The sequence below is a fragment of the Sarcophilus harrisii genome, chromosome 6 (assembly GCF_902635505.1).
Source record: "Sarcophilus harrisii chromosome 6, mSarHar1.11, whole genome shotgun sequence".
Lineage (NCBI taxonomy): Eukaryota > Metazoa > Chordata > Mammalia > Dasyuromorphia > Dasyuridae > Sarcophilus > Sarcophilus harrisii.
In genome coordinates this window covers 197,223,582-197,235,960 of record NC_045431.1, presented here as the reverse complement: position 1 = coordinate 197,235,960, position 12,379 = coordinate 197,223,582, and the positions used below count along the sequence as shown (strand labels likewise).

General features: G+C 44.3%; 1 protein-coding gene across 1 annotated transcript in view; it reads left to right on the top strand.

The window, feature by feature from the left end:
- The window catches only part of OTOG (otogelin), a 98,520-nt gene extending 87,351 nt beyond the window's left edge, over nucleotides 1-11,169 (top strand). The window contains exons 49-56 of the mRNA XM_031943555.1: nucleotides 860-900; nucleotides 1,886-1,961; nucleotides 2,135-2,313; nucleotides 3,376-3,480; nucleotides 5,191-5,310; nucleotides 6,395-6,440; nucleotides 8,964-9,043; nucleotides 9,222-11,169. Of these exons, the coding sequence (XP_031799415.1) occupies nucleotides 860-900; nucleotides 1,886-1,961; nucleotides 2,135-2,313; nucleotides 3,376-3,480; nucleotides 5,191-5,310; nucleotides 6,395-6,440; nucleotides 8,964-9,043; nucleotides 9,222-9,422 (848 nt within the window). The 3' untranslated portion in view covers nucleotides 9,423-11,169. The remainder of the gene's footprint in view (nucleotides 1-859; nucleotides 901-1,885; nucleotides 1,962-2,134; nucleotides 2,314-3,375; nucleotides 3,481-5,190; nucleotides 5,311-6,394; nucleotides 6,441-8,963; nucleotides 9,044-9,221) is intronic.
- The last annotated feature ends 1,210 nt before the right edge of the window (nucleotides 11,170-12,379 follow it).

Here is a 12,379-nt window from a genome sequence, read left to right as displayed (position 1 = left end):
TTTTTTTTAGTAACTTTTTATTGACAGAACCCATGCCAGGGTAATTTTTTACAACATTATCCCTTGCACTCACTTCTGTTCTGATTTTTCCTCTCCCTCCCTCCACCCTCTCCCCCAGATGGCAAGCAGTCCTATACATGTTAAATAGGTTACAGTAGATCTTGGATACAATATATGTGTGCAGAACCAAACAGTTCTCTTGTTGCTCAGGGAGAATAGGATTTAGAAGGTATAAGTAACCTGGGAAGAAGAACAAAAATGCAAGCAGTTTACATTCATTTCCTAGTGTTCTTTCTTTGAGTGTAGCTGCTTCTGTCCATCCTTGATCAATTGGAACTGAATTAGATCTTCTCTTTGTTGAAGAAATCCACTTCCATCAGAATACATCTCATACAGTATCGTTGTTGAGGTATATAATGATCTCCTGGTTCTGCTCATTTCACTCAGCATCAGTTCATGTAGTCACTACAGTTTTTTACAGCCTAAAAAACCAAGGGTTTTAAACAGAAAAAAGCTAGGAAGAAGTTTTCATTCCACTTATCTTTGCAGACTAGTTTCCAAAGGCAGAGAGTCTGGATGCAGATTGAGGCAAATCAGTGCTTCTTCTGATCTCTGTCCTTTCCCTCTGGTTGAGAAAGCTTTAATGTTCATTTTCCTGAGTTCCAGAACACTCTTGACTTCCCTGGCTACAGCTCATATGGAGAAATAGAATGAGAGCCTGAGGTCTTTTTTTGGCAGGCTGTGTGCATACCTGATGCTTAGATAATCAAGGCTTAGACTGTGGTCTTGGTACTAAGGTGTAGCACCTTGGCTTGGCCATCACAAGCCTAACCTGGGTCTGGCCCTTTCTCTCTTTCAGAATGTGACTGTGACACAATCCCTGTGCCTAAGTGCCACCTGGTAAGTCCCATGTGCCTCTTTCTTTTGCTCCTTATCTTGGATTCTTCTCTATCTTTCCCCTTCCTTTATCCTGCTATTAAGTTTTTCTTTTAATTGAGAAGAAAGAAATGGAGGGAGGAGGATTTTTAAGGAATTAGAAACCAGGATTTGCCACTAAATTACTGTTACCTTGAATTAGATTGTTTAATTTCCAATTGGTTTATAGTCTATCTTTCCTTGACCCTTTATTGAATATGATTTTTATTGCATTGTGGTCTGAAAAGGAAGCATTTACTATTTCTGCCTTTCTTTATTTGACTGTGAGGTTTTTATACCCTAAAACATGGTCATTTTTTGTGAAAGTGCCATGTACTACTGAGAAAAAGGTGTATTCCTTTCAGTTTCTGTTCAATTTTCTCCAGAGGTCTATCATATCTAGGATTTGATAGGATTCTCTTTTCTAGGATTCTCTTAACTTCCCCTGTTACTTTTAACAAGTAAAAAAAAACCAACCGCAGAATATTAACATTATATATTCCAACTTCTTTTTACAAATGTGGAAACTGAGGTCCAAAGAGGCTTTTCTAAGGACACACAGCAAATATTAGTGGCAGGTTCAAGATGAGAACTAGATCCCATGACTTCTATGACAATACCCTCACCCATCTTCCCCAAACTCCCCTTGTTTGTCTCTCTTGGCCTTTGCTCTTTAAAAAGGAAATAATAAACGTTAACTTTGACCCTTTCCAGGATAGATTCCCAGCTGAGTTTTAGGTGGTCCTGTCTCTTTTTCGCTGAGTAGCTATAGAAAGAGATTAGGAAGAAATATGTTGATTGAATACATTGAAATACATTGGCTATGCTAAGAGGTTAGGCAGAAATATAATTTCCCCAGAACTGCTTGTCACCTTCCAGTGTCTGACAGCCAAAACCTCTCCTACTGTTATCCTGGGCAGAAAGACTGGGTAGCCATAGGAGACTGACACTGACCTCTGTGTGTATACAGTGGGAGCTGCTGCAGCTTGATACAGAATTCACACAGAGTGCTGAGAATGTTTGCGATTGTGTCAAGTACAATTGTGGTGAGTGAACAAGGGAAACAGCAGGGTGTTGGCAAGACCTATCCAGAGACAAGGGTCCAGTCTCCATCCTTGGTGAGGGAAGGAAGTCTCTCTCTGAAGTGATTAACTTGTGAACACCAGGGAGGGGATGGTAGGGTCATAACTGGGATCAGTGTGTATCCTTCTATGACCAGTGAAGGCCCCAGTCTGTCTGAGCCAGGACCGTGGGGTCCTGCATCCCGGCCAGAAGGTGGTGGAGCTCTCGGCTGATGGTGTCTGCAGAACCTCCCATTGTACTGACGTGCTTGACCCTGATACTAATTTCTACTACATCAATGTTACATCTGTGATCTGTGATGTACAATGTGAGGAGGTAAGACCCCACCCACAGTACTGGGAGGATCTGGTGGGAAATCTTCCCTTTTCTTCTGGAATGCTAACCAATTTCAGGGACTCATAATCTTCAGAAACAGGAAGCACATGAATGAATGGGAAAATGTCCTGATCAAGAATTCTAAGGAGTAGATTGCCTGTGGGGGAAATTGAATATTTCACAGGAATTGAAAGAAGGTAGAAACTAGCTAAAGAAGGAAAGCAGGGTCAAAGTAAACCATGAACCATGACCAAGAGAACAATTCTAGAGCAAATCTTCTTAAATTATGTATCATGATCCTATATGTGGTTCCATAACTGAATGTGAGGAGTGTGGAATTATGATTTATTATCAACATATGTTTGATTTGTTTACATATATTATAGGATCACATAAAAGTTTCTTGGGAGAAAAGGGGTAGTGAGGGATAAAAATTTAAGAAGCCCTGGTATAGGGAATATAAGGCTGTGGCAATACTCCTGAAGTATTTGGAGAATGATGTTCCATATCTCAATGGGAGTGCATGTGTGTGTGTGTGTGTGTGTGTGTGTGTGTCAAAGAAAGGGGGAAAGAAAGAGCAGCTAGGGATAGATACAGAGAGAGACAAGACAGAGACAAAGACAGAGATGGAGAGAGAGATAGAGGGAGGGAGGAAAGAAGAGAACAAGAGAAGGAGGGAAGATGGAAGAAAGGAAGGACAAAAGGAATGAAGGAAGGAAAAGGGAAAAGAAAAGGGAAAGATAGAAGAATATATGAAGTAGAAATGCAACAAGAAGATTTTAAGTTGGTTATAATAGAGCTGGACTTTAGAACAGATAACTTTATCAGTTCCTGAGTTAGATGTGGTCTTCCCTAGAGACCACAAAGGGATGAACTAGGTGACTTCCTGAATTCCCACGTATCTTAGCAAACCTCTTCTTCTGTTTCCCCTGTATTCTTTCTGAGTCCTGTGTTAACTTGGAGGTAGAGGAGATTCTTGGGCATTCAGGGTCCCAGTCAGAGAAGAATTGGCAGGAACAGGTTAAATGTCTCAGGATGGAATTGACTTAGCTGAATTTATAGAACCAAGAGTACCAGCCTCCTCAGGACCTGGCTACCTGCTGTGGCTCCTGCAAGAATGTATCCTGCCTCTTCATGTATCCCAATGGCACAGAGGTCATTTTTCTGGTGAGTCTTTTTCTTCTCTCAGCCCTCCTCAACCCCAGTGAATCTATGGAAATAGTCTTGGTCTAAGCCTCTATCTTTTTGCCTACTCCTGGGCTCAATATTGACTCTAGATTTCTCTTCTAGTAAAGTGAGGTATATGACCAGTAGTGCCCAGAATACTGAGCATATTTTGGGTGGAGCTAGAGAGCAAATGCATTAAGCCATATAAGAAAGATTTTTTTTATGCAAACCCTGCTGCTCATTTGTTTGCACCCTACATTCATTTAATGCTTTTACCTTTCCAAAGTATTTTATATTGATTGTACCATTTGAACGTGAACTCCTTGAAGGCAGGGAATATTTTAGTTATATGTTTGTATTCCCAGCATCAATCAAGCAATAATTATTAAGTGCTTATTATATGCTAGCCACTGTGCTAATTCTGAGGATATAAAGAAAGGCATGAGACAATCCCTGTTCTGAAGGAGCTCACATTTTAACGGAGGAGGCAGCATACAAATAACTATGCATATGTGATATATATATATATATAATATATGTAATATAATATTATATATATATATATATATAAAATAAGTGGAAATTAGGATCAGAGAAAAGTCATGAGGGTAGGGCAGGAGATTGGGAAAGGCTTCCTGTTGAAGGTGGGACTTGAGTTGAGTCTCAAAGAAGCCAGAGATGCCAGAAGGTGAAGGTGAGGAGGAAGGATGTTCCAACCACAACCCAGTACCTTAAACAATGCTTGTTGATTGAGTTTCACTATGACTTAATGAAAGAAATGGGGTATATCCACTTTGCAGAGGACATGGAGATTCAGAGATGTGATGGCGAGTGACTTTCCCAACATTATCTTTCCTTCTCTGTAAAATAAAGGAATAAGATGAAATAACTTCCAGCTTGAAGATTCTGTGGTTTTATAGAATTAGTGGCAGAATATGTACCAGAATTTAGACCATCTTCCTCTAGGTTCAAAACTTTTTTTTTTTCATTTTCTTTTTTTAATTAAAGCTTTTTATTTACAAAACACATGCATGGGTAATTTTTCAACATTGATCCTTGCAAAACATTGTGTTCCAAATTTTTCTCTCCTTCCCCCACCCCCACCCCTAGATGGCAGGAGTACATGTTTAATACATGTTAAATATGTTAAAATATATGTTAAATCCAATATATGTATACATATGTATACAGATACCCAAGAAAAATTGGATCAAGAAGGAAAAAACGTGAGAAAGAAAACAAAATGCAAGCAAATGACAATAGAAAGAGTGAAGATGCTATGTTGTGTTCCACACTCAGTTCCTACATTCTTGTCTCTGGGTGTAGATGGCTTTCTTCATCATTGAACAATTGGAACTGGCCTGAATCATCTCAATGTCGAAGAGAGCCACGTCCATCAGAATTGATCATCATTTAATTTTGCTGTTGCCATATACAATGATCTCCTGCTTCTGCTCATTTTACTTAACATCAGTTCATATAAGTCTCTCCAGACCTCTCTGAAATCATCTTGCTGGTTGCAAAACTCTTTTTAATCCACCAGAAATGGTGAACAGACATGTACTAGTAACCTAGAGGCCAGGCATGTCAGAAACCAGTTTAGTCCCCAGCAGTAGGATAATTTCACATAAGGCCTTTCCCAGTCCTCAGGGAACTCTTACTTTGCACAAATCCTCTGGGCCAACTGCCCCTTACACATCTCATTTACAGCCTGGAACATCTTGGATCTCAGACTGTGCTCGTCATGACTGCAGCATCACAGCCTTGGGCGTAGTCCTGGTTGTGTCCCCTATCACCTGTCCACCCCTCAATGAGACTGAATGTGGGAAGGTAAGGGCCATGGAAATGGCATGTCCAAGGGTGTTCCTGATTTGGGATATTGATTAGGAGAGCTTCTCAGTCCTTTAAGTTTCAGTTTCCTTCTAAGTCAGGGCATACTCTAGAGCATAAAGAGGCAGAGGGCAGGTCTCCTTTCCTTCTAATTCTGTCATATACCAACTTCTCCATCTATCCATTTGCCAATTCATCCATTCATCCATCCATCTACTCACCCATTCATCCATCCATCCATCCATCCATCCACCAACTATCCATCCATCCATCTACCATCCATCTATCTATCCATTTGCCAATTCTTCCATCCATCTATCTACTCATCCATCCATCCATCCATCCTTCCGTCCATCCATCCATCTATCCATCTGTCCATCCACCATCCATCCATCATCCATCTATCTATCCATTTGCCAATTTATCCATCCATCTATCTACTCACTCATCCATCCATCCATCCATCCTTCCTTCCATTCATCCATGTATATGCAGAATTAGAGCTGGTACAGACAGTCACAATGCAAGGCTGCAAAATCCTCCTTGAATCTGGAAGACAACAATTAGTGCTGAAGAAGATCAGTGAGCTTGCATGACTAGAGTAGGGATCTGGGAGTGGGGGAGAAAGGAAGAAATTTGGATGGAAGCAGGTAATCAGCATGGCAAGGCCATAGGATCATCCCTAATACCAAGAGCTCTCCCACACTCACAGCCATACCCAGTTGTCCCATGTCCCATATAGATTCATGTTAGGTAGCCAGGAAAACAAATCAGGATTTTCACAGGAGAACCCAGACACTTATTCTCTGGTCCTGGCTGCAGAAGTCAGGAATGGGAGAGGGACCTGACCTTAGGATGTGTCTAGAATGTCCTAAAGTAGATCATGGAAAGGGCAGGAAGGGGAAGCAGATCTGAGACCTGAATTATAGGGACATTCTCCACCTCTCTTAACTGTGCTCTGGTCTCAGATCCTTAGCGTGAAGATTCTTTCCTGAATAATGCTTTGCTAAGCTTTGGGTGTGTATGGTATGAAGGAGAGCTGTCAGTTTATCCCAGAGCTGATTTTCTGCCTCTGTCCATCCAGGTGGGAGGTTCCGTGGTACCTTCTCTGGAGGGATGCTGCAAGACATGTGAGTATCCCAGCCCCTGCCATGATTCCAAAGGGCTTCTGGGAACTGGGTAGCACAGGCTGGGAGGACTGTTCCTGGTGGGATCCTACTGCTCTTACTGGCAGCCTCTCAGGAGAGACTCCGGGAGATCATTATGGTTTTATATACTACACACCTCACTCCTCAGAGCCAGCCTGGTGCATCTTGTTAATCGATCAAATAAGCAATTATTACACGCCTCTTGCATGTCAGGTGACGTTCTAGCATTGAGCACACAAAAATACAGCAAAAGTATACAAAAGATGAAACAATCCAGGCTCTGACTGAGCATAAGTTCTAACAAAGGAGATGAGAACTTACATAAGAATAAAAACAAAGAGGTAGTTGAGGAGGGAGGGAATTGGGGGGAAGAGAGGAGTGTGGTGGGACATCTGGAAAGACCATGCAGAAGATGGGTCTGATCTGCAATTTAAAGGAAGAGAGTAGTTCTATGAAGCAGAAGAAGGGAGGCATGAGGCAGGGGAGGGGGGGAGGTAGGGGGAGAGTCCAGTGCAAAGGCCTAGAGCCTGGAGATGGAGGGTGAGTGAGAGACAGAGTGGCCAGTTGGCTGGATCCTGGAGTGTAGGAAAGCCAATGAGGCTGAGAAAGCAGAACTTGGTCCTCATGAGCTCAGAAACTTTATACTTAATCCATGGGTATGGGATGCAAAGGAAGGGAGCAAATACTAGCTCTGGGTCTGAGGATACAGGCTCAGGTCCCACCCCTGCTGCGTGTGTGATTTTAGAGAAATCCCACGGCTCCCTGAGCCTCAGTTTTCTCATCCTCAAATTGGGAGAGTTGGACTGGTGGATCTCTGGAGTCCCTTGTTTATATAGCATCTATGTTTTTTTCTCCCCTGGAAGAACAGCTTGCCCTTTGAGTGGCTTAGACCTCTCTAGGGCCATGTCCCAGGGGAGGGATTAAGGAGATCTGTCTTGGGCTTCCTTCACTTATATGGAACATCCCTAAGCAGCTTTTCCTTGTAGACTGAGTGCTTTTAAGTTGGAGTCCATGGATCCCCAAGAGATCTATGAATAGGTTTCTGGGATCCATGACCTTAGAAGAAAAAAAAGTTGCATCTTTATTTCAATATAATTGTAATCCTAGGTATTTTTTTCTTTGAAAAATATAGTTCTTAGAAATCTCATAGGGTTCACCAGAGGGAGCATGACCCCAAACTTCTGCCCCAGACAGTCCCTCAGAGACCATTTCTGTGGGTGGATCTCTCAGATCCCCTTAAGGGCAGCTTTATTTGGGGGATGCAAGTGGTCTGAGTGTATGAACTACTACATCTTCCTCTCCCCATTGTCATCCTCCTTCCACTCTCCCTCATTGGACCTTCTCTCTAATGCCCGAATTGGATCCCCCTCCTCTTCCCTCATGATCCACTTTACTCTCACCCTGAGAATGACCTGCGGCCCTGTCCCGCTCTCCCCAGGTTCCCAGGGGGCTCTGTTTCTGCTCCCAGTTAGCCCTGCCTCTTCTCCAAGGGTTAGTGCCCGCTGTCACCCAGGTCAGTGGGAGTCAAGGTGAAGTGGCCTTCCATTGGTGATTTTGAAAATGGTCCCTCTGCTCATGGAGCCCTTGGCCTTCAGTTCCCTAGGGCAAGGGTAGGAGGGAGGCCTGGGGGAGGGCAGGGGAGAATCTGTGGCTCTCTGCTCTTGCTAAAAAGGCCCTTTTGAGAACAGCCTGCTGGCAGCAACTGGTCTTCAATTGTGGGCAGGGAGCTGGCCCCCAAAGCATGCATGTGTGTACCCCAATAGTGCTTGCTTCCTACCGTCCACAAAGACACTAAAAGCTGCTTTGCCCCTGCTTCTTGCTGAACACCTCCAGGATATGGCTGCATCCTCCAGGCCCAGGGCCGCCAGAGTCAAACAGACTATTTGCTTAATTATTAAGATGATTAATGACAAGAATGACTAAGACAAAAAGGCCAATTGGATTTAATTCAATTCCACAAAAAAAAATATATATATATATATATGTATATATATATATATATATTTTAAATTGAGGGAAACCAAAATGGAGATTGCACAATTGACCAAGTCTCCTCTGGCTGAGTGGCAGAATAAACCCTGATTTCTTGACTTCAAATCCAGTGGTCCTTGCCCTAGGTCCCATTGGATGCCCAGTGCTGGAAACCACCCCTCAGTGGTGTTGTCCACTGTCTCTGCTCCCACCTCTCATCCTCCCACACAGACTGGTGCCCGAGGCTGAGGGTTTCAGGATTTCGGCTTTTGGTCGCTTCCTCACCACCAAGCCCCATATATAGGACCTGCTAATTCTTTTCCTTCAGATGGGGATTCTCTTCCTCCCAGGGAGTCAGGCCCTGGGAGCTGCAAGGGGCAGAGGATAGTGCATGAGTTGAGAGTTGCTCAAAGGATCAGTGCATGACAGCAAAGTGCCTGGGAAACTCACTCCCCTTCCTTACCCCTTTTCTGCCCCAGGGGGCAAGAAATGGTGTTGGGTCAACCTCCCTCACCTTTCCTTGCTTTTCTCCAGGTAAGGAGGACGGGCGGTCCTGTAAGAAGGTGACCGTCCGAATGACCATCCGGAAGAGTGACTGCCGAAGCAACACACCGGTGTGTTGTGGGGTCCTGGGGAGAGAGGGAGAGACCCTGGGCTCTGGGACAGGCTGGGCAGAGCACCCCATCTGGCTTGGCTGGGGACAGAGAGGCTGGGCCAGGACGGGCTGGTTTGGGTTGTTCTGGGGGAAAGCTGGCAGCTTCCCCCAGCCTCCATCCCCACTGTCTGCCCCAGGTGAACATTGTGAGCTGTGATGGGAAGTGCCCCTCTGCGAGCATCTACAACTACAACATCAACACGTACGCGCGTTTCTGTAAGTGCTGCCGGGAGATGGGCCTTCAGCGGCGCTCAGTGCAGCTCTTCTGCACGGGAAATGCCTCGTGGGTGCCTTACACCATCCAGGAGCCCACAGACTGTGCCTGCCAGTGGTTCTGAGAGCTTTGTTCCAAGAAGAGCTGGCTAGCGGCCCTTCTCCTCCCCTCTGCTTCCAACTTCCCAAATCCTCCAAGAGTCAAGGGGATATAGTCCCTTGGCTCCCGCCCCTTCCTCATACCCTTGCAGGGTAAGGAGCCAGGAGAGATTTCATTTCCATGTCCCTCAGGACCCTTTGCCGTGGGCACCTTGGCAGCAAATGTGCTGGAGGGGTCAGGAAAACCAGTCCCAGCGGGTGAGCTGCCCTCATCACAGAAAGACCTTCCCACTCCCTGCTTCCTGCTAACGAAATTGTCTTTTACAGTCTGACTAAGACTTAGGGCAGAGGCAGATTTCTACTCTAGGAACAGCAGGAGACCAGTGAGTCCCCCAGCCAACTCTTGCTAGGGATGGAGGGAGGGAAGACATAATATAGAAGTTTGGGAGTTGGCCACCTCCAGTCACTTTGCCCTTTTAGTCGAACAGAGTAGGACATGGATGATGGCGTTGTATGGTGCATGAAGGATTTAGTTTAGTGTTAACATCCTGGTTGGAACAAGGAGTAGATTTACTGCAGCAGATGGCCCAGGGAGGGTGAAAGGGATTGGGAGAGGGAGTTTCTGGCCTATAATTGGAAAACAGGGTGCCTGCTGGCTAATCCTAATTTTTCTGAGGGATGGGAATTGACTGAATGGTCTGGAGAGCCCCTCTCACCTGGAGGAAATACTGCTTAATTCTCAGTTACGGGCATTTTTATCTAGGGAAGCATTTAAAGGTCCTGGCATGTACATACTATTCATCATCTCAAACCCCTCCCTGACGCATTGTAGAAAATAGCCTGGCAGAAGCCCGTGGCCTTCTTCATGGCTTAATGAGGTAGCTGAGTGAAAGAAAGCAATGATTCATTCTTTCAGGGACTCCAGGCTAGACCAAAGTTATCCAATTCCAAAGCAGCTCATCTCCCTCAGAAGTAATTTTTCTCCCTCAAATGCTCCCAGGGGTTGTGCCGATTGACCCCCTTGGACCTTGACCTTTAACCGAACCTTCTAGTCCTTGCAATAATTTCTGATGTGAGTCTCCAGAATTTTTTGGTAGAGAAATCTAGTATGGGGAAAAACCAGGATTCCTAATCTCCCCCATTTGCAGAATTTAACTCTGAAAGTCTTAGGGCATATTTTCCCAATGAAACAGCTTCCATCATAGCTACTGCATGAGCATTTGGCCCAAAAGTCACGTCTGAACCTGGGGATGTCCACCTCGACTTGGCCTGGCAACCTTAGCATTAGGCTAAAGGGATTCAGGCTTCTGTTCTCCTCCCAGGCCCATCTTCATCTTTCCAGCAAACCTACTGGTCACTCATGAATGTGGAGACCTTGTGCCCTTTCGAGTTCTCTGAAGGTCCATGAATGTCGAGACCTTGTCTTGTCCTTTTGAGTTTCCTGAAGGTCCATGAATGTTGAGACCTTGTCTTGCCCTTTCGAGTTCCCTGAAGGTCCTTCCTAGACCCCTGTGGTCATGTCGACCATTGAGGAAGGATAAAAAGAACACAAGCATTTTTGCCCCTTGCACATTCCTACAGCCGTGTCATTCTTTTGCATCCAATAAATGCCAAGAAGAAAGCTGAGAAGCACATTAGGAGTGTCAGATTCTCTCTGGTTTGACTTTGGTTTTGGAAGGCAGCACAGCTCCCTTATGGTACCATATTGGAGGCTGGAGCCAGCTTGTGATAGGGTTTGTATTGGGTGGGGTATCCCCTCTCTGACCTGCTTACTAAAAGGCACAGTGGGATATGGTGGATAGACTTAGAATCAGGAAAACCTGAGAAACTGAATTTCTCCTCAGAAAATTACTAGTTATATGACCCTGGGCAAGTCAATCTCTCTGCCTTAGTTTACTCATCTATAAAATGGGGATGATAATAGCATCTTGTTGCAAGGCTCAAATGAGATCACTTGGTAAAGTGCTCAGCTAACCTTAGTGCGCTGTATAGATGAGAGCTATTAATATTATTACTGCCTAGATGTACTTCCCTTGCTGAGAACATCAGGATTTATGATGTTTCACTTATTTGGAAGGCAGAGCGGTTTCCCCCTTCACTGTTCTATGCAGGAGGGGTTTATGAATGAGTAGAGAACTGATCCTCCCCAAAATAAAAGCCTTTCTAGCCAAGTGATGATGGAGCAATGGACCCTATAGCCCTACCTGTCATCATTGGTATGGAGAAGGAGGAAAAGGAGTGTTTCAGAGTTATAAAGGGGATATTAGAGGCAACTAAGTAATACAGTGGATTGAGCACTGGATAATGCCCCAAAGGAACTTTATAGTCAAGGGAGCTAAACTCTCATTTTTTATTTTTTAAACTTTTTTGGGGAGGTCTTTTTTATTAAAGCTTTTTATTTGCAAAACCTAAAAAAGGATAATTTTCACCATTGAGCCTTGCAAAACCTTGTGTTCCAATTTCCCTCCCACCTCCCTCCCTCTTCCCTAAATGGCAAATAATCCAATATATGTTAATCACGTACACTCCCATTTTATAGATGAATAAACTGTAATAATAAAATAAGGCAGATTGATTTACCCACTGTCATTCTGAGGAGAAATTTAATTTGTTGGACCTGGAATCAGTTCAAATCCAGTCTCATATACTAACTAGCTACATGATTCTGAGCCAATCACTTAATATGTCTGCCTCAGTTTCCTCAACTGTATAAAAAAGATAATAGTCTCCACCACCCAAGGTTGTTGTGAGGATCAAATGAGATATTTGTAAAATACTTTGTGCAGGGCTTGGCACAGGCTTAAAAAATGCTTGTTTCTTCCCTTCCATCACATCCGACACCCTCACTTTCTACATAGGGAATGTTAGAAATATGCTCCAAACCACACCACTGTAAGAGGCGGACTCAAGATTTGAGTCAGGCGATGGGTGAAAGGGCAACACTAGGGGCTGACAATGGCAGTGGGGTGTGGAGGTCCTGACG